The 27,359-nt window shown below is 43.8% G+C and overlaps 1 protein-coding gene across 1 annotated transcript; it reads left to right on the top strand.

The window, feature by feature from the left end:
* Window positions 1-9: 9 nt before the first annotated feature.
* On the top strand, window positions 10-26,795 carry TK1 (thymidine kinase 1). Its single transcript, XM_087710099.1, has 8 exons — window positions 10-97; window positions 20,975-21,180; window positions 21,335-21,366; window positions 22,119-22,232; window positions 24,199-24,292; window positions 25,116-25,205; window positions 25,288-25,407; window positions 25,521-26,795. The coding sequence occupies exons 2-8, from the start codon at window positions 21,115-21,117 to the stop codon at window positions 25,704-25,706; spliced, it is 702 nt and encodes a 233-aa protein (XP_087566225.1). The 5' UTR covers window positions 10-97; window positions 20,975-21,114; the 3' UTR covers window positions 25,707-26,795.
* Window positions 26,796-27,359: the final 564 nt, after the last annotated feature.

The following is a 27,359-nucleotide window of genomic DNA, read 5'->3' as shown; positions in this document are numbered from 1 at the left end:
GACCATACCAGCATTGGGGCAGCACAGAAAGCAGTGTTGCTGTAGAACAAAGACACTGAGTAAACTCAGCTCACTATCTTCCTGCTGTGATATCCAGGTACATAAATTTGGGGGGAGTAATGGTAATGTTAGGCCTGGCAATGTTATCTCTATCCCCACCCCATTTTTTTTTAGCTTGTCTTAATTTGCTGATCTCTGTGTATCTATAAACAACTTTTTCTAGCATGCCTTCATAAGTATGCTAAAAAGGAATAATTGACAAATAAACGTTAAATATTAACCTAGATACACTGAGAGGTCAGTCAACTTCTAAAAATCAAAGCTGTTTTAGAAACGTTTTTATTCAGCATATCCACTTTAGTTTTGACTGACCAACACATTACTAATATATACAGAATGTTTTGGTAATGTCTTTGTCTTCCGTTTGCTAATCTTAAAACCTGTTAATGTATCAAATTGTTTTATTTTTCCAATTAATGTTACAATTCCCTTTAAAGGATACTCTAAAACCAGTATCAAATCAAATGCTCTTAACCTATAGGTTTCTCTTTCAGTCTTTATTCCCACAATTTTTTTTTCATTTTTGCCTTATATCTTCATTCAATATTTCCACTGAACAAAACAAAAACAAGAGGAGATAATGAGCAGACCTGTCTTGTTCCTTTTGGTATCCCTTAAGATTTGTTACTCTCAATTAACAATTATTTGTGCTTTCCATGTTGTGTAAACCAGTTTTATACATTTAATAAAATTCTCTCCAAAGTTCATATATTCCAAAACATTGAATAAGCCTTTTCTGCATTTAAGAAATCAATGTGAATTGTTTTTCATTATGTTGCTCCAAATATTCCAAAATGTCCGATACATTTCTAATATTGTTATTAACTGTCTTTTAGATTAAGCACACATTGATCTTCATATAAAAATTCTTAAAAACTTATTTTCAATCTCTCAGTTAAAATTGTTCAAACAACTTAAAGTCATTAATCAATAAGGGTATTGGTTGATAGTTTCTTGTTAAAGTCAAATCTTTCCCTTTTTGTATTAATTAATATAGAATTAATGTATTAATTTTTTCCCCAGCTCTCTGGCAATTGTATCCCTGTAAAATAGAGTTCATCATATTTTGTAAAGTTTGTGAAACTTTGTCCTTAAAACATTTATGCAATCCTTGTAATCCATCTGTTCCAGGCAACTTTCCTGTTTTAATCTTTTTTATAGTTTTGCAAATTTCCCTTATTGTTATAATGAATGTGTCATAGGTTGATAAACTAAATACATTTGCAAGAATAAGAAATATTGTAAGGGATGTTCTGGTGCATTTTGTCAGGAAGACAAGAGATCAAGTTTTGCAGCAGCAATTTAATACAAGCTTGAAGATTGATAACATGGATGTAAGTCATATTATTTTTCAGAAAATAATAAAAAGAAAACAAAAGTTAACTAAATTAATGAGATTAATTTATTAATGAATCATATTATTATGAATCACATTATTTAAAACTCATGTACATGTTTTTCTAATTCCTTGTTCCAAGCTTCATGCAAGTAACATTTTATTTGCTAAATCCTTACAATTAAATATTATTGTTTAATTGATACTCTTTAATTGATATACTACTAAAATTCTCAGCCATGTCCTTTAACTGGGTAAAATGAGGGAGGGAGGAAGATAATGACAGAATTACAGTAAGGGAGGGAGAAAGGGAAAAAGGTGAAGGAGGAAGGAAGAAGAAAGTAGGAAGGAAGGGTGGAAAAGGGGGAAAAGAAGTAAGGGAGAGGGAGGTACAGAGAGAAGGAGGAAGGAAAAGAGGAACAGTGAGGAAAGGACAGAGGAAAGAAAGAGTGGAAAGTGGGAGAGAGTGAAGGGAGGGAGAGACAGAGAGAGACAGAGAGAGAGAAGGGTGGGTGGGAGGGAAGAGACTGACAGAATGATAGCAAGGGAGGGAAGCAAGGAAGAGAGGAAGGGAGGAAGAAAGGGAAGGAGGCAAAGAAGGAAGGTGGAGGGAGAGTGCGCGGGCTGGAGGGAGACTGGTTGGTTTCTGATGCTCTCTGCAAGTTTCCCATAAGGAAATTCAATGGGAAGCCCACAAGAAGTTGGAAGTTGCTCCTGTTCTGACTTTTTCTCTCTCTCAACCATGGTCATGTCCCTTAAAAATAGATAACGAAACAATCTTGCACTGCAACATGGAGCGTGAATGTAAGTTGTGAATCGGAATTGGTACGTTTATCTATTGCGGTGACTCAAAACTAAACAAATTGCTTCATGAAAAATCATGTAGCTAAAAACAAACATTTCCTCAGCTAAAGAGGAAGCACTGAAGTTAAACAGAAAAAGAAACATCAGATTTTTAAAAATTATTATTACTGATGGGAGATAGAAGGCCTGAATGGAGCAAGAGCTTCAAGATTGAAGATGGTTCATTGACTCAGCCACAGAATTATCAAGAAACAGCAGCTGCTAAGCAAAGAGAACTCCAGAGTCCAAGAGCTCAACACAAAATGACTGTGCAAGATGGTAGCAAGATGTGGGAGAAGAGGCTAGTGAACAGGTCCTGCAGTCCCTTGGAGCTGGGACTGCTACTATGAAAAGAACAGAGCACCTGAGACCCTTCACCCCACCTCTGAAAGGCTTAAGATGGCTCAGGTTGAAAGAATAGCAGCTTCGACTCAAAGCTGGAAAACATGAGCAGAGGGTGCATTTGAAGTGGGTGTTGGAGTGAGAGATGGACAGCATCACATTCTTACATGCAAGGAGTGCTGAAGTGGCCTATATTGGTGATGTGCCAAGCAGAAAGCGCAGATCTGATTCTACTTTTTCACTCATTTCTGTCATGAGAGATTAAATACACTCAGTATACACAATCTATATGTTTGGTACTGTTGGAAGAAATGTCCTTCTGGGTTCGGCTCCAAGTGGGGAAAAAGACACTGGAGACATGGAGGCTGCTTGGAAAGATGGTTTTAATGATGGACAGGACCACATGGCTTGAGTCCTGAACAGAAAAGGTGATCACATGCTTCAATGTTGGTGGAGAAGAGAAGAGAAAGGAAGGCAAGGGGAAGCAAGGAAGGAAGAGAAGCTGAGTCCCTGGTTTTATGCCCCCTCTGGCCTTTGATTTTGATCTTGTATTCTGATTGGTTGGCAGACTCCCATGGGGCCATGCAGGGGCAACTCTCTAGGCTGCGTTTTGAATCCAGGTTTGGTTGAGTTCTCAGATGCCATGTGGCGAGTTTGGTAAAAGGGTCAATATTATCATGCCTTAATCCCATCACTCTGGAGCTGAACAGGAAAACTCTTTATTATGTAAAGTGGACTAGCTCATGCTTTAATGGCTCATTGACAAATGAGATGGGCAGGAAGCTGCAGGCAGCTATTCTGTCTTTTAAAACATGTTTCTTCCTTTTTCACATCCAGAGAAATATTCTGCCTTTTCAATATTTCCTAGGATATTTCATTTTTCTGGGAGAGGGCTGGGTGACAACTTCCTACAGTACTTGTAATTGAAATAATTCACATAAACTATACTTTTATTATTTCAGCTGCAGGCCCATTGATACCTATCTGCCAGTTAATTAACAGATTAGCAGAGTTGGAAGGGACCTTGTAGGTCATCTAGTCCAACTCCTTGCCCAAGCAGGAGACCCTGGCCTACACTATTTCTAACAGATGGCAGTCAAATCTGACTTCCGGTGACGTCATTGGCTATGGCGGGAGGCTTCGAGATAGCTCTGAAGCCTAGCTGACAAACCAGGGGTCTGGCGGCATAAAGAGCAGCCGTTTGCTGGTCTCAGAGGGACTCAGCGAAGAACAGAGGTGCTTCTCTGCAGGCAGGGGGAAGTGCGATCTCCTCGGCAAAGCAGAGGCTTAGCCCTGATCCCAGATGTCTGAAGAGGGACGCACGGCGGTCCCAAAGCCATGACACAGCACTTTTGTTTGGCGTAGGATTTTTGGTGTGAATCTGGATGCCCTAAACTTTCTTGAAGAGCAAGTTGGATTTACTATTTGGTTACTGCATCTCTGGTAATTTTTTCCCCCTCTTTGATGGGACTTTTAGCGGCAATTAAGACAAAGGAGCAAATGAATTAACAATTGAAGAAGGATTTACAGGCGGCCTAGGTGGTGGAAACAGAGGAGAGTGAAGTATTTACCCTGAGGCACAGCTGATAGTAATCAGCGGACTTGCCCTGCCTGCTCCCAAGATTTTTGGAAAACTTTTGTACTGCTATAGGAGATTTAAGGCTCCATTTGAGACAGTCAATATTATATCTACTGTGTGCATTGTTTTCTCCTTTTTTTGGAGTTGGAGTTGGACACTTGAAAGGGGAATATTTCAAGCTGAACTTCCCTTCTTTTTTGTTCTCTTTTCTTTGAGGTTTGATTTCTTTTTTTGTGTTGATGTATTTGCCACCCCCTTCTTTCCTTTCTTTCCTGATATGAGCCCCCTCTTGTATTTTTTTTAGATCTCTCTATGGGACTATATTCATATATATTTTTCCTTATAGATAGCAGCAAAATAAGTTGGAACATTGCTTAAACTGGTAGCAGATAGTTTATGAAGCAGTGGGATATTCTTAACCTAATTGATATGAGCTGGGCAAAGGGGGGGGGGGGAAAAACCTCGGCATTACCTATTCAGTCGTCCCCATCTACAACCCCTCCAACAATACACAGAACTTTAGACAATATGGCTGGGGTAAAGAAGGCACCCACATTGCAAAATATACAGACAACTTTGCTATCGATACAAAATAATATGGCTAGGAATCAAGAGATCACCGAAAAATTCCTGGCCGACATTAAAAATGAAATGGGAGACATGAGGGGTGAAATGAAACAGCTGTATTCACAGCAAAAGGAGATCTGGGCAAAAATGGAGAAACAGGAGGGTCAAATTCAAGATTTAGGAGTAAAAATGAAGGAAAGTGAAGGGAACATGGTGAGGTGGGAGATGAGGCAGCTACATATTAATAGAAGGTTGGAAGATGAGATTGCTATGTTGGAATTAGAAAAGTCAGCCTTCTTTCTCAGATTTCAAAATATTCCAGAGGAAAGAGGGGAGAAACTGAAGGAAATTATGGTTGAGATGATAGCAGGGATCGCCCAGAAAGATAAGCTGTTGATACAGAGCGATATTGATGACGTGTATAGGGTCTATACTTCCTATACTAGGAGACAGAAACTGCCACGTGAAGTGCACGTGAGGTTTAGTAAATGATCCCTGAGAGAAGAAATTTACCAGAAGGCACGTGACCAGAATACCATGTATGCGGGGGAAATGGTGATAGTACTAAAACAGATACCAAGAAGAGTGAGGGAAAGGAGGCAGAAATATCAGGATCTAACAACACAATTGAGGAAACTTCAGGTGATGTATAGGTGGCTTTTCCCAGAAGGGGTATCTTTCCTCTGGCAAGGCCAGAGGTTTTGGATTGAATCATTGCAAGATGCACAAGACTTTATGGAAAGCCAGTTGAAGAGGGGAACTCAGAATAACGATGGAGAATTGGATAACAAGAGCCAAGGAGAGGAGCGAAAGAATAGTGTCCGGAGAGATGAGAAAGGGGGAAATGAAAATCAAAGCAGAGATGAGAGACCGCAGATGAGGCAGACATAAGGTGACCAGATTTTCAGATTGGTAAAGAGGAACACCATTGACGGGGGGGAGGGGGGGGCGGCTTGATTAAAAATTTTATATTTTGTCAAAAGGTCACACAAGGCGATTACATGACCCCAGGACACTGAAAGCATCATAAATATGAATCTGTTGCCAAACATCAAAATTTTGATCACGTGACCATGAGGATGCTGCAACGGTCGCTAAGTGTGAAAATGGTCGCTAAGTGTGAAAAATGGTCATCAGTCACTTTTTTCAATGCCATTGTAACTTTGGTCACTAAGCCCATTACACCACCTTTCTTGCCACAGTTGACAGTTCTTAAGTGAATAACTGCAGCTGATAAGTTAGTAACATAAGTGATCTGTGATAAGAGCCTGGAGGAAACACTTTGTGGCTTTGAGATGGATAGAAGCTACTTGAGATCGACCAATCAATCAGTCTCAAGACATGGAGACTCTGGAAAGAGTGCAGAGAAAAGCAAGAAAGATGATTAGGGGACCAGAGGATAAAATATATGAAGAACAGTTGCAGGAATTGTGGATTTCTTGTCTATAGAAAAGAAGATCTAGGAGTGACATGATGGCAGTCTTCCAATATTTGAGGGGCTGCCCCAAAGAAGAAGGGGTCAAACTATTCTCCAAAGCCCCTGAAGGACAAGAAGCAATTAATGGAAACTAACCAGAGAGAGAAGCAACCTAGAACTAAGGAGAAATTTCCTGACAGTGAGGACAATTAACCAGTGGAACGGCTTCCCTCCAGAAGTTGTGGGTGATCCATCACAGGAGGTTTTGAAAAAGATAATGTACAACAGTTTGCCTGAAATGGTATCAGGTCTCCTGCTTGAGCAGGGGGTTGGACTAGATGACCTCCAGCTCAGGTATTCTGCATTCTTCTCTAAGAAAGACAACAGGGGCTGGAAAGTCCATTTAGTGGCTTGCAATGGCCATTGCAACCCTCATTCCACAATGTCGGTGTTGCAACTGGGCTCTGGTCAAATCAGAATTGAGCTGGAGGAGACCTTGGAAGCCACCCTTGCTGTAAAGCCTCCAAAAGCAAAGGATCCCTGCCTGCTCAGCTGAGGTGTGATCCGAGCCGAGAGGGGAGGAGGGGGAGGACCATCCTTGCTGTGAAGCCTCCAAAAGCAAAGGATCCCTGCCTGCTCAGCTAAGGTGTGATCCGAGCTGAGGGGGGAGGAGGGGGAGGCACCGCCGCCGCTGTGAAGCCTCCAAAAGCAAAAGTTCTCTGCCTGCTCAGCTGAGGTGTGGTCCGAGCCGAGAGGGGAGGAGGGGGAGGCACCACCCTTGCTGTGAAACCTCCAAAAGCCTCCAAATCCTTTGCTTTTGGAGGCTTTACAGCAAGGGTGGTGCCTCCCCCTCCTCCCCCCTCAGCTCGGATCACACCTCAGCTGGGCAGGCAGGGATCCTGAGCTTTGGTGGCTTCATTTAATATTAAAAAAATATTAAATTAAAAAAATAAAAGAAAAAAACCCGGCTACGGAGGGCATCCCAAGCGGAGCTCCCCCTGCCTAGCTGCGTTGCGCACACGTGCGGGGATTCAAGGAATCCGGAGTGTTTTGTTTTTTGTTTTTAAAAAATCACCATCCGCCCGCTCACTCGCCCCCGCCCGTCACTTACTCTGAGTTCGGAGAAGCGGCGGCCCCAGGTGGCTCTTTTCCCGGAGGCTTTCCCACAGCTTGTCCGGAGGTGGGGCTGGAAAGGCGAGCTCGCTCCCCTACCCATCCGCCCACTCACTCGCTAAGCTACCCCGCCCATGTGAGCGGCAGCGGATGGGCGGGGGAGCGAGTCAAAGAAGGCACCAAAAATAAGCCGGATCTTTTGGGAATGGCCCGGGACGCGTGAAAAATTATGAAAAGTCGTGCCTGTCCTGCCAAATGCGGGACGTCTGGTCACCCTAGGCCAGTGATGGGCAACCTTTTTGGCGTGGTGTGTCAAAAATCGGCAAAAAATCGAGCATAACTCGCGTTGTGTGTCGACAAAAACATAATTTTGCGCAATTTATAGTTTAAACTACAAAAATGTATAATTGCAATATATAATTGTATTTAATAAACCAAAAACAAATTATTTAACATACCTGCTTAGTAACTTCTTTGTTCATCAGTCGATTTCGTATGTTGCCCTTGATATTATTGAACTTGTTTGGGGTGCCGTGAACCAGGGCTGTGGAGTCGGCTGCTTCCAGCTCCACGTCCTCATCAACATGCCGCTCCAGCCCGCCCCAAGAGAACTCAGATATTCTCTTAATAATTGCATCTTTATTCTGCATATCGTGAAATAGAACTGGCGCACATCTTAGGAGAGTTTCTTTAATAAATTCTCCCTCATTAAGCGCTTTTGCATGCTGAGCTATGGAGTGAGCAATGCTCAAACTTGCAGAGTTTAAATTTGTAGAGCCTTTCATAAATTTAAGGATGGAGTTACCCTTAAACTATTGGCACCCCAATAGTTGCTGCTAATGGCGCTCACAGTTCCCGTTGGCACTCCGCTGTTCCCTGCTGTGGTGCGATCGTAACCGACAGTCCCAGGAGTAGACTCTCTGTGCCGGCCTGACTGGAGAGAGGCGCGCACTGTTCCCGCGCTCCTCTCCTGCGGGTCCTCCCTCGCCGCACTGATGACGTGTGTGCGCACGGCACGCACGCCTTACCAGCAGCCCCTGCACTCAGAAAGGGGTGGCGGCGATACAGTAAGTGAGTGTGGGTGGGGGAGATCACACGTCCCGCCCCCCCCGTTCCTCCAGCACAGATTCTTTCATCCTCGGCGGCCGTGCAGGAGCCGAGGATGAATCGCATGAAATCCTGTGCGTGTCACCCCAAATGGCTACGCGTGTCAGCACTGACACGCGTGTCATAGGTTCGCCATCACTGCCCTAGGCAGACAACAAAATCCAAAGCCTTACACAAATAAACATTAAGCGGATGAACTCCACTTAATTTCTTTAAATATAAATGGTTTGAATTCACTAAGAAAGAGAAATAAAATACTGAATGCTTTACGGAAAAAGAATTGTGATCTGACATGCCTGCAAGAAGTACATATAGTGAACCACCAGCAAAATGTGTTGTATTACCCCCGGCTAGGTATACTGTATACAAGTTTAGCAGATGAAAAGAAAAGGGGCATTGTGTTGTATGTTAAAGACCATATCGATTCTAAATTGGTGTATACTGATGGGGAGAGGAGACTTTTAATGGTTGAATTGAAATTCGGTCGATATAAAATTTTGCCGGTGGTCATATACGCACCGAATGACAACCAAAGTACTTTCTTTAGAAAGTTGCATCTAAAAATTGCAGAGTTAGGCTATGACCACATATGTGTGGTGGGTGATTATAACGCTGTGGCAGATAGGACAATGGATTATAACCCAGGAAACATCCAAAAGGGGGGGAAATTAAGAGAAAGGAGGAGAGTTCTCCCCAAAACCTTTGAAGACATAAGGGAGGAATATGAATTAAAGGATGTATGGCGTGAACTCCACCCACAGAAACAACAATTTACTTTCTTTTCACATAGACATCAATCCTGTTCTAGGATCGACATGGCCTGGTTGACACCAGAAACTGGGGACTTGATTAAGGAAGCAGCAATTGAGGTTAATACCTGGGCCGATCATAATCCACTCTTATTGGTGTGGAAAGGAGTAAGGCAGGGGAGGAAGAGAAAGTGGATGATGAATACAGAGATAGTGAAAGAACAAGAATTTCAGCAAATGTTTAAAAGGGAAATGAGGTTTTTTTTTGTAGAAAATAGGAAGGGAGTAACTCCACAAATACTTTGGGATACGGCCAAGGCTTATATGAGAGGCCTAGCTATTAAATATACATTTTTTCATTTCATTTTCCCTTTATTTGTATGCCGCCCTTTTCCCTGGGGGGACTCAGGGCAGCTCACAGTTCAAAAAAAGGGGGGGGGAGGACAAACAATTCCTAACATAAAGACAATACATCATTATTAAAAACACAACAGTCACACAATTCGAGTGGGGTTAGAATCTTAACCCCAGGCCAGCCGGGACAGCCAGATCTTTAGGGCGGCGCAGAAGGACTGGAGGGTGGTGAGGGTCCGAATCTCCACGGGGAGTTTGTTCCAGAGGGTCGGAGCAGCCACCGAGAAGGCTCTCCTCCGGGTAGTTGCCAGTCTACACGGGCTGGATGATGGAATTCGGAGGAGGCCTAATCTATGCGATCGTATCGGTCTAGTGGAGGTAATTGGCAGTAGGCGGTCTCTCAAGTACCCAGGTCCAGTACCATGAAGGGCTTTATAGGTGATAAGTAGCACCTTGAATCGCACCCGGAGATCAACAGGCAGCCAGTGCAGCTCGCGGAGGATGGGTGTTACGTGGGTGAAACGAGGTGCACCCACGATCGCTCGCACGGCCGCATTCTGGACCAGCTGAAGTCGCTGAATGCTCTTCAAGGGCAGCCCCATGTAGAGCACATTGCAGTATTCCAGCCTAGAGGTTACAAGGGCACGAGTGACTGTTGTGAGGGCCTCCCGGTTCAGGTAGGGACGCAACTGGTGCACCAGGCGAACCTGGGCAAATGCCCCCCTGGTCACAGCTGACAAATGATGTTCGAAAGTCAGCTGTGGGTCCAGGAGGACTCCCAAGTTGCGAACCCTGTCTGAGGGGCATACAATTTGACCCCCCAGCCTGAGAGATGGAACACTTGGCCAATTCGCGGGAGGGAAACACAGCAGCCACTCGGTCTTTTCTGGATTGAGCACAAGCTTGTTAACCCCCATCCAGTCTTTAACAGCCTCAAGACCCTGGCTCATCACATCCATCGCTTCGTTGAGTTGGCACGGGGCAGACAGATACAACTGTGTATCGTCCGCATACTGGTGGTATTTTATCCCGTGCCGTCGGATGATCGCACCCAGCGGTTTCATGTAGATGTTAAAAAGAAGGGGGGATAGGACCGAGCCCTGCAGCACCCCATACGTTAGGGGCCTAGGGGTCGACCTCTGCCCCCCGACTAACACCGACTGCGACCTGTCCGAGAGGTAAGAGGAGAACCACTGTAAAACAGCGCCTCCCACCCCCACCTCCCGCAGTCATCGCAGAAGGATACCATGGTCGATGGTATCGAAAGCCGCCGAGAGGTCAAGGAGCACCAGGATGGAGGCGTGGCCTCCATCCCTGGCTCTCCAGAGATCATCGGTCAACGCAACCAAAGCGGTTTCTGTGCTGCAGCCAGGTCTGAAGCCTGACTGGAATGGATCGAGATAGCTGGCTTCCTCCAAGGACCGTTGGAGCTGAAAGGCCACCACCTTCTCAACAACCTTCCCCACAAAGGGGAGGTTGGAGACCGGACGATAGTTATTTAAAACGGCTGGATCCAAGGATGGTTTCTTCAGGAGGGGTCTCACCACCGCCGCCTTTAAAGCGGGGGGAAAGACCCCCTCCCGTAGAGAGGCGGTAACAACCGCCTGGATCCAGCCTCGTGTCACCTCTCTGCTGTTTACAACCAGCCAGGAGGGGCATGGGTCCAGCACACATGTGGAGGCACCTACAGCTCTCATCGACTTGTCCACATCCTCAGGGGTAACAGCCTGAAAATCAATCCAGCGATGGCTTACCAGATCATCCCTTAGTGCCTCGGCTGGTTCTGCAGAATTGGAGTCCAGGTCCGCCTGGAACCGAGCAACCTTGTCTGCGAGGAATTGGACGTAATCCTCAGCCCTCCCCTGCAGCGGATCGCCCGTATCCCTCCTATTTAGGAGGGAACAGGTTATCCTAAACAGGGCGGCTGGGCGCGACTCGACAGACGCAACCAGAGAGGCAATATGTGTTCTCTTAGACGTCCTAATTGCTCGAATGTACTCTCTGGTGCAGGTTGTTAAAAGTGCTCGGTTCGATTCGGATTTACTGAACCTCCATAAGTGCTCAAGGCGTCTCCTTTGGCACTTCTTCTCCCAGAGTTCCTCAGTAAACCAAGGAGCCCTCCGGGATCCACTGCCTCGGAGCGGCCGTAGAAGCACAATCCGGTTAAGAGACTTCGTCGCTGCCAAGTTCCAGGCAGCAACCAGGGTCTCCGCCGGACTGCGGGCGAGAGTATCAGGAATAACCCCAAGCTCCGTCTGGAACCCCAAAGGGTCCATAAGTCGCCTGGGGCGGAACCACCTGGTCGGCTCCTCCCTACAGTGGGGGTTTGGTCTCCGAAAGTCGAGCCTCAATAGGTAGTGGTCTGACCATGACAGGGGCAAGATCTCACTACCCCTCAGACCAAGATCACAATTCCACTGCTCCAAGAGGAATACGAGGTCAAGCGTGTGACCCGCTGAGTGGGTTGGTCCTCGAATTACTTGGGTCAAGCCCATGGTTGTCATGGAAGCCATGAACTCCTGCGCTCCATCAGAGTGTTCACCGAGCGAAGGCAAATTGAAATCCCCCAGAACCATAAGTCTGGGGAACTCAACTGCCAGCTCGGCTATCGACTCGAGGAGCGAGGGGAGGGCTGCTGCAATGCAGTTAGGAGGCAGGTACGTTAGCAGCAAACCCACTTGACCCTTGAGGTCCAACTTCACCAGCAGGGACTCACACCCGACAAGCTCTGGAGCAGGGATCCTACGAGGTGCTAGAGACTCTTGGATAACAATAGCCACACCCCCACCCCTTCTCTGAGCTCTCGGCTGATGGAGCACCTGAAAACCCTCTGGGCACATCTCTACGAGGGGGACTCCTCCCTCCGGGCCCAGCCAGGTCTCAGTAATACATGCCAGGTCTGCCCTCTCGTCTAAAATTAAGTCCCGAACGAGAGGAGCTTTATGAACTACAGACCAGGCATTTAGCGACAGCAGCCTGAGGCCAGGGTCCTGATTACTCACACCACCTGGCCTTGGAGTGGGACTCGTAGGGCTAGAAGGAGGGATCTCTGTGACGTAGCGAGCCCTCCTTCCCCGGTAATGGCCTGCCCTAAAGTCCCCGCCATATCTGCCCCTCCCTGTTAAGATCGTAATGCTCCGGCCCACTCCCGTGTCCGTAATTCCCCCAACCACCCCAATGGCCCCCGCGTTCCTCGACAGGTCCTCCGAATCAAACACACTCATTCGTTCACCCAAGCAGTCCCCACGTAATAATTTAAAAACACAAAAAATACAACAATAATAGGCTAATAAAAAAAGTGGGATCATTCACTCAATCGCACACATATCCCATACACTCACCATACAAGTTAAAAAATTGCGCAACTGTGCAAGTTCGTACGAGGTTTGTGCTAATATGAGGGAGGAGGTCTTAATGTTCTTAGTCTTTTCCTCTGCAGCGTGTTATTCAAGATGGTGTTAGTACTCCCAGAGCAATTGCAACTCATAATAGTCAAAACAGCTAAAATAGCTGCGATAGCAAGGCCAAGAGTCCTGGTATTGTGGTTAGAAAAGGGCTTGTTGTTTAAAGGCCCAGCTGGAGAAGATAATGATGACAACAATTGTGGCTGAAAAAGCCAGTCCAAATGCCCCAGGCATATAGTTGAGGAGAGACAGATAGTCAAAGCCCAGAATAACAAGAGACCAATGTTGCTTAAAAAGCCAGCAGGAGATGGTATACAGGGGGTATCTTGTATTCCCCCTCTCCTATAAGCCTGGGAGGGGCCAAAAGTCCGGGGGGGCTGAGAAGTGGCAGAAGGCCCCCCTGTTTGCTGTAAGTACCCCCACTCGTCCAAAGTCTCAAGCACCGTGATATAGTAAATTAAACAAGTATTGTCTGAGATGATATTCCAAGAGCAGTGGCAGGAGGCTATGAGTAACACAGCTGGGACTGAAACAGCAAGACCGGGGGCAAATCCAGGGGTCCTAGGGTTGCAGTTGAAAGAGGCTAGATATTCAAAAACCAGGCTAAAAGGGAGACAGATGTCAGGCAAGGGGGAGCAGAACAGCAAAGGTGGTCTGGAGGAGAAGTTCGCCAGGATGAAAAGTCCAGACAAAAATCCAGTCAAGCAAGATGTGACAAATGAAGAAAGCCACGCTGAGGAAAAGGCCAAGCCGAACAGAGAGGGGGGGGAGGGGGCATCCGGAAGTGGCATGGCGACTGTAACACAGCCAGCCGCCCACTTCACACAGCCCCAGCAGTTACCCAGATCATTCCCCTTTCTCTGGGGCAATGGGCCATCCACTGAAGTCCTCAGGGGCTCACTCGGGGGCTCACCAGGTCGGGCGGGAAGCTCCAGGAACACCCAGGCATCGGAAATGGTAACAATGCCAACAACTGCCAGCGCGCCGCCGCCCTCAAGCAGCCGGGTGGTTCAAAGGCTGCTGACATTGCGAGAGCTGGAGTCTTCCAAAGGTGGTAGCCTCCCAGCTGTCTGGATTCTTCAGGTCCCGCAGGTCTCAACACTCCCAGGGACCCTTTCCAAAAAGTTTTGTGGTCCATTTGGAAGGCTTCCCAGTTCTCTTTCGCCAGGTTTAAGTGGAGCGAAAGAGCCCGGTCGCCATTCACAGAGGAAAAAATTAGAAGAGAGGGCAAAATGGGTAGCTAAATTGGAGGTGGTAGAAAAAGCCTTGCAACAGGACCCATTAGATGATAGGAAAAAAGAAGAAATGGCTAGAATTAAGCACGGGATCTCTCTTCTAGACCAGGAGGATGTTGCTTGGAAACTTAGGGGGATTAAGCAAAACTTTTTTGAGCATGCTAACAAACCGGTTCGTTGGCTCTCTTATAGACTTCGGAAAGAAAGAGAGAGCAGACGTATAGCTCAACTGCAGAATAGTAAAGGGGAATTAGTAGAAACCAAGGGGGAGAAACAGGAAATTATCCAAGGTTTTTTTCAGCAACTATATAGTAGGGAAGAAATTTCTGAGGACCAAATTAAGGAATTTTTAGATAATGCAAATCTACCCAAGATCTCAAATGAAGCGAAAGGGGTACTGAACCAAAAGATAACAATAGATGAATTAGAAAAGGCAGTCAAAAAAATGGAAAACAACAAAACTCCTGGCATGGATGGTTTGCCAGTTGAAATCTATAAAACTTTTTTGGAAATCTTAGGACAAGAGATGATAGTAATATTTAATGCTGTTTTGACGGATTCTATCGCACCAAAATCGTGGGCTGAGGCCTATATAACCCTTTTGCCTAAAGCTGGAGCTGACCGTACCCAAATTAAAAACTATAGGGCCATTTCACTTTTGAATGTGGATTATAAAATCTTTGCAGCTATACTGGCGGATAGACTTAAATTCTTCCTTAATAAATTTATACACCCTGTGTCAGGACCTCTCCATTAGATAACTAGGAAAGAAGACCACGAGACTCCATGTGTAGAAATGAAGTGTACTTTTACTAATTATAAATGATTAAAGGCATAGCGTAGCGAAGTCTGATTATTTAGGCGCGAAAGCGATTGATATATAGAATAGCCCATTCCCCACCCCTTGGCATCACAGTTACAGTCCAATCATAATTCTCTCAAGTGTCAGGTGTGAGATAACTTCAAAAGGCATCACGAAGATGGAATGTCAGTGCCGTTAGTCCTGGCGGGAATCTCCCACGCATGCGTAGTCCGACAGGCAGCTGAACTCCAGAACCTTCCTCCAGCACAATGAGTAACCCCTCCCAAATACCATGCCCTCCCTCCCCATTTCATGGCAGCCGAAGCAACAGCAAAGCAGAGGCTGACATCCGGCCGTCCCCCGGAAAAAGTCAGTCAGGCCTGGAAAACGAGAAAACACAAACAAACAGACAAACAACAAAAAACAGAAGAGAAAAAGAGGGGAGGGGAAGAAAAAGTCAAGGCTTGTCAGGATAAACAGAATAAAACTGTCGAAACAGTCGGGAGCACAGACATGGGACTTGTCCACCCATTCGGTATGAGAGGGAGGAAAATGCTTCCAAGCCACTAGGTACTGTATCCGATTTCGCCTTCGTCGGGAGTCCAATATCTCACGAACCTCAAAATGTCGTTCACCATCAATCAATAAGGGAGCAGGTGGAGGGTCCATAGGCGGACGCAAAGAGGAGACACGAACAGGCTTAATGAGGTTAACGTGGAAAACTGGATAAACATGGTTGAGATGCTTGGGCAGCTGCAAACGAACTGAAACAGGATTGATGATCTTGACGATGGGAAACGGGCCGACGTACTTAGGTCCCAATTTCTTAGACTTTTGTGTAGTTTGCAGGAACTTCGTGGACAAATAAACCAGGTCACCCTCTCTGTACTGGTAAGGATGCGCACGCTTCTTATCAGCCTGTTTCTTATGAGCACGATGTGCAGCATCCAAAGTACTAAGAGCCAAAGGCCAAACATGGCTCAAACATTTGCGCCATTCAGAGACGGAAGAAACTTGTGGCTGCTCAAGGGGAATTTCAGGAATAGGAACAAAATCCTGACCATAAACGACACGAAAAGGAGCAAACCCAGTGGTGCTATGGACAGAATTATTGTAGGCCACTTCAGCGTGCGGCAACAAGTCCACCCAATCATCTTTTTGATAATTGATGAAACAACGTAAATATTGCTCCAGAACAGAATTAGTCCTCTCACAAGCCCCATTAGTCTGAGGGTGGTGGGCGGAGCTCAATCCCTGGGCGGAGCCAATGCGTTTAAGAAATTCCTTCCAGAAGACAGAAGTGAACTGGACACCTCTATCGGAAATGATGCGATCAGGCACCCCATGCAAACTGTAAATGTGAGAAATGAAAAGTTTAGCAAGCGCCTTCGCAGAAGGAACCTTGTGGCACGGAATAAAATGAACTTGTTTTGAAAATAAGTCAGTAACCACCCAAATGACGGTGTGCCCTGGCTCTCGGGAAGTTCGACAATAAAGTCCATAGAAATTTCCTTCCAAGGGGTGACAGAGCGGGCTACCGATTGGAGTAGGCCTTGCGGTTTCCCTGGTGGCCGTTTAGCGGCTGCACAGATTGGACAACTGGCAACATAAAGTTCAATGTCCTTTTTCAAGGAGGGCCACCAAAATTGCCTCTTCACCAAATAGCAATAGCAATAACAGTTAGACTTATATACCGCTTCATCTCTAAGCGGTTTACAGAATCAGCATATTGCCCCCAACAACAATCCGGGTCCTCATTTTACCCACCTCGGAAGGATGGAAGGCTGAGTCAACCCTGAGCCAGTGAGATTTGAACAGCCGAACTGCAGAACTGCAGTCAGCTGAAGTAGCCTGCAGTGCTGCATTTAACCACTGCGCCACCTGTAATGTCTTTACAAATCCAAAGTACCACACCAACTTGGAATCATGAGCCCATTGGAGAACGACGAGACGAAGAGAGGCGGGGACGCAAAGCTTAGCTCCGATCCACGGTAAATCGTCCCTCATTGTGCACTCACCCTGATGCTGCTGGAACCAGTCATCCTGGGGAAGGGCCCGTTTGAGGTCAGAAAAGAAATCCTGAGGCACCTCCACTTTCGAGCGTGCCTGCTGTCGAGTGACCACCGGAGCGGCAAGGCTGGATGCGGGAACGACAGGCTGAACAATACTCAGTTTAGAGCAGTTGTATTGAGGGAGTCTGGACAAAGCATCAGCCATGAAATTTTTCCCTCCCGGGATGTACTTGAGTGTAAAATTGAAGTGGTTGAAATGTTGAGTCCAGCGCATCTGCTTAGGTGAGAGGCGGCGTGGAGTTCTCAAAGCCTCTAAATTTTTATGGTCAGTCCACACCTCAAAGGGGTGTTTAGCGCCCTCTAGAAAGTGGCGCCACGTGGCCAAGGCCCAGCGTACTGCAAATGCCTCTTTCTCCCAAATTGCCCAACGTCTTTCAGTGTCTGTGAGCTTGCGGGAGGTGTAAGCGCAAGGTTGCAAATTACCTTGGTCGTTGGCTTGAAGCCAACGTCGCTGGTGCCGTTAGTCCTGGCGGGAATCTCCCACGCATGCGTAGTCCGACAGGCAGCTGAACTCCAGAACCTTCCTCCAGCACAATGAGTAACTCCTCCCAAATACCATGCCCTCCCTCCCCGTTTCATGGCAGCCGAAGCAACAGCAAAGCAGAGGCTGACATCCTGATCAGAACGGCTTCCTGCCGTCAAGGCATTTGAAAGATAATGTTAGAATTATTTTGGATGCCTTAGAATATTATGAAGCCCGGCCGGATAAACAAGTGGCCTTTATGTTTCTTGACACACAAAAGGCTTTTGATCGGTTAAATTGGAAGTTTATGTTGTCACAATTAGAAAATATGAAGTTTGGAGAAAACTTCTTAAATGCAATTCGGGCAATTTATGTATGACAAACGGCGACATTATTGGTAAATGGAGAAGAGGCGGGTGATATTGAGATTGGTAAAGGCACAAGACAAGGATGCCCGTTATCCCCCCTACTGTTTATCCTCACATTAGAACCCCTTCTTAGAATAGTGAGGAGTGATACACAAATCAAAGGGTTACGAGCTAAAGCTCAGGAATTTAAGGTCCAGGCTTTCGCTGACGACCTTGTTTTTATCCTGGAGGATCCTATGGCTTCTGGGATACAACTTTTACGTAAAATAGAGGAGCACGGTAGGAGAGCGGGGCTACGTATAAACAAAGAAAAGACAAAACTGTTAATTAAGAATATGACTTTGAACCAGAAAAGGGAAGTACAAAGCCTGTTAGGGATTAACATGGCCCATAAAATACAATACTTGGGAATTTGGCTCACAGAGAGATGTTCCTCTATCAAGGTAGATAATTATATGAAATTGCTACAGCAGGTATCTAAGGATATGACTAATTGGAGTGGTAAACAACTGTCTTTGATGGGCAGGATTGCGACAGTTAAGACATATGTATTACCAAAATATTTGTTTCTGTTTCAAACGGCACCAACTAAATTGGACAAATTTTTTAAAAAATATTTGGAGACAATAGTGGCTCGATTTATCTGGCAAGGCAAGAAAGCACGAATTAAAGCCCAAATATTGCAAAAACGTAAAGAACTGGGAGGCTTCGGAGTACCCAATTGGGAAGCATATTATAATGCAGCAATTATGACATGGGTGAAGGATTGGGTGATGTTGAGTAGAAGGCGCCTATTGGCTATAGAGGGACATGACCTCACCCAGGGATGGCATGCTTCCCTCTGGCAAGAAAGAGACACCACCCATAGGTACTTCATGGGACATTATATTCGGAAGATTTTGATGGGGGTCTGGGAAAAGATGAGGAAAAAATACTATCTTAGGGTTCCGTGCTGGTTGGCACCGTTAGAGGCCTTAACGCATCCCAGTGTATTTAATTGGACAAGAAACATAACATATAAAGACATCATGACAGAAGATGGCAACATGAAAACAAAGATGGAATTAGAGCAGCAGGGCAGGAATCTGGAATGGTGGGAATATTTACAGGTTAGAAACAGGTTTAAAAGCGATAAGGTACGGTTTGGGATCTACCCAAACCCTCAGGGGCTAGATAAGATTTTGTTTGGTGGAGACAAGAAAATGTTATCGAAGATTTATCAATTTTTGACTTGCCAAGATGCCAATGAAGAGATGGACAAAAGCCTTCTAATAGCATGGGAGAGAAACTTTGGCTATGAGATTGAAATGGGCAAATGGTGGGATCTATGGAGTAAGACCATTAAACTTACAATATCTACAGCATTCAAAGAAAACATATACAAGATGGTTTATAGGTGGCACTTCCCCCCAGCGAGGTTAGCCAAAATGTTTCCTGAGTTATCTCCGCTGTGTTGGAAATGTGGAAGAAAGGATGGCACATTCTACCATATTTGGTGGTCCTGTACTGAGGCCACGAAATACTGGAGAAGGATTCAAAAATGGCTAAAAGAGGTTACCGGGGCAAGCATGGAATGGAAACCCGAGAACCTTCTACTAAGCATTAAACCAGAAAACATGAGCAATTCATTATGGCATTTGAGCCTACATATAATTGTGGCTGCAAGAATAACTTATGCACAATTTTGGAAATCCACTACCATACCGTCGGAAGATGCTATAATTAAAAAGATCTATGAATGTGCAGAAATGGACAGAATGACGGGTTGGCTGAGAGACAAAGGAGAAACGGAACATTATCTTAGCTGGAACTTATGGTATATGTGGGCGACAAGGAGAACAGCAGGGACTTAAAACGGGGAAAGTTAAACAGCAGTTGTTAACAATGGGAACTAAAAGTGAACGTGGGTATTGTAATAGATCCCTGAATTTTGTAATGAGAAGATGTGGCTTAGAGACCTAACAATGAGGAAGGAAAAAAAAGTTGGGCTGTGAATGACTGTCACCGCGGGGTGGGGGGTGTTGTATGTTTAAAATTGTATTTGTATTTGTATGTTTTATTCTTAAAAAAATGTATAACTAATAAAGATTACTTTTAAAAAAATCTCTTCTTGAAAGCTTCCAATAATGAAGCTCCCACAACCTCTGAAGGCAAGTTGTTCTACTGCTATTGATTGATTGCGCTGTCAGAAAATTTCTCCTCATTTCCAGGTTGAATCTTTTCTTGTTCAGTTTCCATCCATTATTCTTTGTCTGGCCCTCAGGTGCTTTGGAAAATAGCTCGACCCCCTCCTCGCTGTAGCTTCCCCTCAAATATTGGAACACTGCTATTGTTTCCCCTGGTCCTTCTCTTCATTAGACTACTTGTGCCCAGTTCCTGCAACCGTTCGTAAGCTTTAGCCTCCAGTCCCCTAATCATCCTGGTTGCTCTTTTCTGCAATCTTTCTAGAGTCTCAACATCTTTTTTATAGTGTGGTGACCAAAACTGGATGCAGTATTCTAGGTGTAGTCTTACTAAGGCTTTATAGAATGGTATTAGAACCTCACTTGATCTTGATTGTGCATAGGATTGCATTGGTTTTTTTTTGCTGCCGCCACACATTGTTGGCTCATATTTAATTGGTTATCCACTTGGAGTTATCCACTCTAAGATCCCTCTCACAGTTACTGCTATTAAGCCTAGTTTCACCCAGTCTAGATTTCTAATTATTTTCAGTTTATTTCTGTGACATTGAATTTCTTGAATCTCTGAATCCTCAGTTCCTAAAGAAGCAAGCAGCCTGCCCCATACCGACAGCCTTCCTCAAACTAATGCTCTCCAGATTTTCTGACAAAAGCAATTGAAATCTCAAGTTATCAATTAGAGGCTGGGGAGGTTGAATGCTTTGCCGACAGAAAAAGATCCCTTTAAAACGAAAATTCTTGCAACAAAAGTAGGCGGTGCTCAGTTAGAAAAGCAAAGAGAACATTAACAGCAATAGATCAGCAAATTCGGAGATCTCCTTTCTTCCCTTCCCCCTTTGGCTTGCTTCACAGCGCACGTTGGAAGTTCCTTATAAATCGTCTAGCAGGAATGTCGAAAAGCACTTTAAAGGGGAAAAAAATGTCCTGCCTTGTTAGTGATTGGCCGAAAAGTTCTTTCTTTCTTCTTCATGATTTGCCAGATGACTGGTGGGAACCGTCCCGATTGGTCAGCTAACTCTACTGTAGACGAAAACCCCGCGCGCGCCTGAAAGAAAAAGCCGCCTTTTGGGGATTCCACTCTGGGAGCAGGGCAGTCGGTAGAGACCAGGTCGGTGCTGCTATGAGTTGCATGATGATGCCGAGGGTGCAGCCAGGATCCCCGCAGAAGGGCCGCGGCCAGATACAGGTACAGGGCAGGACGATCCGCTTTAAGAATTTTTAAAAAATCGCATTCTAGTTGAGGATGGAAAGTTTTAAAATTAGGGAGGGGAAAGAGAAGTAGGTCACGCGGAAAGTGGAAAAACTGGTAACTATTTATTTTCTTTTTCCTCTTATGGCAGGTCATCTTTGGACCCATGTTCTCTGGAAAAAGGTATGAAGGCATTAAAAATAGTTAGCACTGGTATCTAGATGCTAAGATTATGACTAGAAAAGAAGATGGGAGCTTCAAGAGAAATACATTGCTGGGGGAGGGGGAGAAGCTGCAGAGGAGCAAGGCAATCTGCAGGCCTGGTCATATTCAACTAGGGCCCATGCTTCTCCTTAGTTCAGTAGACTAGGAATTAAAAGTAGGGCTGAAATCATTTTAGCCATGAAAGTCAAACTGGGTGACTTTGAGCCAGTCAATCTCTCTCAGTCCAATCCACCTCACAGGGTTCTTGTTATGGGGAGAATTGAATTATTGGTAAAAATAATAGAAGCCGGATATAAATAAATAAAAATAAAGAACAGATTGCACATGTATTACAACATGAGTACCACTGTCTTATTCTTTGAAATTTTGGCTAAGAATTTTAGAAGTTTAACCTTTAATTTCAATAACATGCTGGAGGAGGCTGGAATAAGCAGCGGGCAAAAATTACGGTAACTACAATCTTTTTCTGTTTCTAATAATACAGTATCTAAATTGGAAATGATATGGGTTTGGTACCTTGAGGGAGTATGTTATCCAAGGGTTTAGATGTTCAATTACTTCAAAGTTATGTGGCCAAATTATTAAAATTGAAATTTTGGGCAGCGCAAGAAGCTTTGATCCATGATGGAATAAAAAAGATTTTACTTTTTGATTACTTTTGTTTTTTTCTGAGTAACATTTCTCACAATGGAATCTTAATTTTTTTTCAGCACTGAACTGATGCGCCGAGTCCGTCGATTTCAAATTGCACAGTATAAATGTCTACTAATCAAGTATGCGAAAGATACACGCTATTGCGTCAATGGAGTCTCCACACATGACAGGTGAAAATATACTATGAGCAAAGTAAATCAATAGTTTATCACTTGGAGAAAACACTTTACAAAGATACATTTTTGGGTTTAGGAAAACAGAATTCATATGTGTCCTGTAATATTGATTGCTTGTGGATTTTGTTTTAGCATCTTCAAGAAACAGCAATTTGTGTTATTGCCTCAGAATACAATATATCTGACACACTTTTTTGGCCTTTAATATTGTACGGTGAAGCTTCATATAAGTCTCGACATAACATGAGCTTTTAGAGAACTAGAAAAAGAATTTACAGATTATGAAAGACAAGCATATGAAATTATTAATATATGAAAAGATATTGTTTCACAAAAATAAGGCAAGTTCATTTCCTTATATATTCCCAATGATTTGTAACTTTTACTATACCTATATATAAGAGCTGTGGTAGTGCAGTGGTTAAGAGTGCAGTATTGCAGGTTACTTCTGCTGATCACGGCTGCCAGCAATTTGGCAGATCAAATCCCTCCAGGCTCAAGGTTGGCTCAGCCTTCCATCCTTCTGAGGTGGGTAAAATGAGGACCTAGATCGGTGATGGTGAACCTTTTTTGGTTCCTGTGCCAAAAGCGGGGGGGGTACAGAGGGGTTGTACGCGGGCATGCCATAGTGCTATGCGCGTTGACACTCCCCGTGCACATGTCTGCGCAACCAGCACTGCCCCCCTCCCCACTTTTGGTGCTGTTTTTACCCCTCCCCAGGCTCCCGAGACTTTCTAGGAGCCTGGGGAGGGTGAAAACTGCCCCCCCAAAAGCCCTCCAGAGGTCTCAGGAGCTTCCCGAAGGTGAAAAATGGCCCTACAAGCAAACTGGAAGTGACTTCCAGTTTGTCCATAGGGCCAATTTTCGACTTGAGGAGGCTTCCCTGAAGGCTCTGGAGGGCAAAAAACAGTCCTACGACAAACTAGAAGTCCATTCCTGAACTTCTGGTTTGCCTATAGGGCTGGTTTTTCACACTCCAGAGGCTTCAAAAACAGCCTCAAAAGAAGGCTGAAGTCAGCTGACAGATGGCTATGCGTGCCACCTGTGCCATCACTGACCTAGATTGTTGGGGGCGATATGCTGACTCTAAACTGCTTAGAGAGGGCTATAAAACACTGAAGCGGTATATTAAGTGCAATTGCTATTACATTTACACACACAGCTTAATATTTATTTAAAAATACAAATAAATAAGAAATGACTGCTGTCACATTGGGGGGAGGCAACAAAATTGCAAGAACAATAAAAAAGGTTTTGTTAGTTAAATGCTAGCATAATCCAGAGCACTTCTTTGTGCAGTTACGTTTTCATCGCAAAATCATTCTTGTGAGGAAAATCACCCCCAAATCAATTCATAATTGAATCAATTATGATTCAATATTATGATTGTTATTGAATACACTTTACATAACTTGTTCTTTTGAAAGTTAAATAAGCTAAAATTGGGATCCCCTAATTTATCATATTGGTTGAGCCTTTCAGAACTTCAAATTTTATTTTTATAAAATGCCATCAATTTTCCATAATAAATAAGACAATTGCAAAAAGGTAAAACGTTTTTGTACATCTTTTATTTGAATCTCTTCATTAAAATGTTTGCTATCAGATGGTCTTTAGGATTCAGAGGGTTGCTGTCTGTCTTAAGGAGGGATCTGCAGGTTTTGGTATTTGGGAATAGTTACTCTGATATAAATTTTAACCTGCTGCAGATACTTATCTTATAAGCAGAAACTTAATGGAGGAGAGATGCAACCTAGAATTAAAGAGAAATTTCCTGACAAAACAATTAATCAGTGGAACGGCTTGCCTCCAGAAATTGTGGGTGCTCCCATCGCTGGAGATTTTAAAGAAGAGATTGGACAGCCATTTATCTGAAATAGTGTAAGGTCTCCAGCTTGAGCAGGGGTTGGACTAGAAGACCTCCAAGGTTCCTCCAACTCTCGATGTTCTTTCTGCACAGAAACACCATGGGGGCCATGTCAGCTTGTTGTCTCAAAGATGTCCAGCAGGAGGCTCTGAATTCCGCTGTGATTGGCATTGACGAAGGCCAGTTTGTAAGTTTATATTACCTAAATGTTTAAATGAACTGCCAAGTATTGATAATCGTTTCCGTGCTTAGTCGAGTTTGAAATATAATTCTATACACACTTATGTAGGGTAAGACCCATTTTGTTCATTGATATTACCTCTGAGATGTGGGACAACAGTGACAATATGCTAGATCTTTATGTTCTCTTGACTTGATTGCAAATGTGAATGATTAAAATACAATCCTATGCATGCTTAGCCTGTAAACTCAGTAGGACTTGGATAAAATTGTGCTATGGATACCATGTAAATGCTTCTAACGGCATAATCTCAAAACTTACTGAAAATGCAACCAGACTTGGGAATACAAGTAGAATTTTGATCAATTCATCTGAAAAAGAATATCATGGAGTTAAAGGGCACACACACATACCGTTCAAAAGAATATAATTTTGCTCTCTACGTAGGAAGTGTGCAAATTTATTCTTTTGAATTATAAAACCTACAAATTAAGCTGAATGATAGAATTGCAACAAATAAAATGAAATGCTTATTTAAAAGGCTATATTCTATGTACTATTTTTTATTATTATTGGAGAAAGCATATATTCAAAAGTTAATTACCGAATATGTTCAGTGGTGGGGAGGTTATGTTGTACTCTGGCTTTTGAGCTTCCTAGAGGCATCTAATGCACTAGTGGGTACAGAATGGTGAACTAAATAGAGCGTATGTTCTTTGGAGAAACATCACTAACTTTATTCACAACAAAACAGCATCTTAGACATTGCTTTACAAAGTTTCTAAAGGCTTGAATGAGGGAATGATGAACTTTTAATTTTCCCAATTAGTTTCCAGATATAGTTGAGTTTTGTGAGACAATGGCCAACGCAGGGAAGACTGTCATTGTGGCAGCCCTCGATGGAACATTTCAGAGGAAGGTAAATTCCTTTAAATTCTTCATTAGAATTTCTGGATAGTTTATGTCCCAGATCTACAAAATATTTCATGATTTGACTTCAGGCTTTTGGAAACATCTTACAACTGGTCCCCTTAGCAGAGAGTGTCGTGAAACTTAACGCTGTTTGTATGGAATGTTATCGTGAGGCCTCTTACACTAAAAGGTTGGGAACAGAGAAAGAGGTAAGACTCCAACAAAAGCTCTCCCTTTCTTGAAAGCTATTGACTGTGAGAGATATTGCCTGTTATAGGTTGAGTAAAGCAAAACCTTTCATTTTTAAATTTCATCTTACTAGGTGGAAGTAATAGGAGGGGCAGATAAATATCACTCAGTCTGCCGGGTCTGCTATTTCAAGAATCGACAACAGTTGGTATCTGAAAACAAAGAGAACCTGCTAGGTGGGAATAAGCCACTGGATATTAGTGCCTCCAGGAAAGTCTTGGCTACTCATCAGATCATGCAATGGAATCCATCTAATTGAACAAAGGAAGCAAGAGATCTGATTCCCAGGTGGATTTGAGGAAACATTTTCCTGTCCTTCTTTCTAGCTTTGTATTAAGCTGATATCCCTCCAACAAATCAAAAAGATTTGTTTTTATGAGGAGCAACAAGGCTCGAGGACATTATAACATGCTATGAATAAGGATGTTCTATATTGAGAATTGCACTGGTTTCTTAGTCTCTAGAGGGAAGATTTTGTAATATCATTAGTGGCATTTCCTCTTGCACAAAATTTCCCCAAACGGTTTAATTCAGAGTTTTAACGGCCGTAATAGCTAAAATAAATTTACTAACAGCAAGTTGCACTATGAAACTGGAACATTGTTTTTCTAAATCCATCAAATTGGGGTTTGAGGGAAGGGGAATTCTTACTCTATTCAATAGGTAAATCATTTAGAATGAAACAGGCTGTTGGGCTGTAAAGACTGAATAGGTTAACTGAACAAATGTATTTTTATTTGGTGCTGTGTGTATCTGCCTGTAAGTAAAGATCGACTTTTAAAAAAAGGCCCTTTTCCAGCCCCTATAATTAAGAGCCTTCATTTTAACCTTCCTGGATAGAGACTTGACATCTTACATTATTGACGTAAATATATTCTACTTTTGCTTGTTTAATTTATTAAATGGCTACTAATGTGTCAAGTCGTTTTAAGTATTATATTCCTGCTTTATACTTTCTAGCATACTGCCTAGCATTTTGGAATGAGTATCTGCATTTCCTCTTTTTAAGTAAATGTAATCTTTTTACCCTGAAAACATCCCCCATGTCTTGCTTCTGTTTTCTTAGAAGTAGAAGCAGTAACTTCTGTAGTGGAAACCGAGGGGTTGGTTTTAATCAATGATGTGTTGAATAAAATAAATCTGCAATCCCCAAGGAAGTTTAACGGGCTCAGTAAGGGTACAAAATGGGGTACGGCAGGGATGCATCCTGTCCTCCTCACTCTTCAACTTTTATATTAATCACCTGATTGATCTCTTACAGAACCCCGATTTCTATCCTCCTAACCTAGCACAATGCAAAGTGCCAATTCTCTTATATGCTGATGATGCCACTATCATTTCACAAACCCCCATAGGACTGAAGAGAGCAATTAGGGCAACACTCGGCTACTGGAGGCAAAACAAGCTGGTCCTTAACTTCGATAAATATAAAATTTTAGTTTTTGCTAAAAGATCAAACCAATACTCCTGCAAATAGAAGGATATAGTTTGGAACAGGTTAGAACATGTAGATATCTTGGTGTGGTTTTCCACTCGCTAGGGACATGGAAGGCACACCTGGATCACACATTGCAAGTAGCCATTAGGTCCTCAAATGCAATCAAACATTTCTTTTATACAGGTGGAGGTCAGTTAGTACCTGCTGCCTTAAAACTTTTTGAGGCCAAAACATTGGCACAAATTCTCTATGGGGCACAAACAGGAATCCTTGCAAAGAGAGACTTGCTAGAAACCATACAAACTAAATTCCTGCGAGCCATCTTAGCTGCACCCAATAGAACTCCAAATGCCCAGTTAAGAATTGAGACAGGCATTCAGGTAAGAGCCTGGAAGATGATGAAGAAGATGATGATCATTTATTGGCTTAAAATGCATTTCTTTCCAGAGGGACTGTCCCCATTAGTGTTGACTG

The sequence above is a fragment of the Thamnophis sirtalis genome, unplaced genomic scaffold (assembly GCF_051295495.1).
Source record: "Thamnophis sirtalis isolate CommonGarterSnake01/CBP01778 unplaced genomic scaffold, rThaSir2_p1.2 scaffold_3, whole genome shotgun sequence".
Lineage (NCBI taxonomy): Eukaryota > Metazoa > Chordata > Lepidosauria > Squamata > Natricidae > Thamnophis > Thamnophis sirtalis.
This window is presented reverse-complemented; position numbering and strand designations above follow the sequence as displayed.

Bases quoted from the DNA above. Each gene is read 5' to 3' on its own strand.
- TK1 (XM_087710099.1), top strand. From the start codon at position 21,115: ATGAGTTGCATGATGATGCCGAGGGTGCAGCCAGGATCCCCGCAGAAG. The intron at 22,233-24,198 runs GTGAAAATATAC...CTTTCTGCACAG, and splicing joins GGAGTCTCCACACATGACAG to AAACACCATGGGGGCCATGT. The intron at 25,408-25,520 runs GTAAGACTCCAA...TCATCTTACTAG, and splicing joins GGTTGGGAACAGAGAAAGAG to GTGGAAGTAATAGGAGGGGC.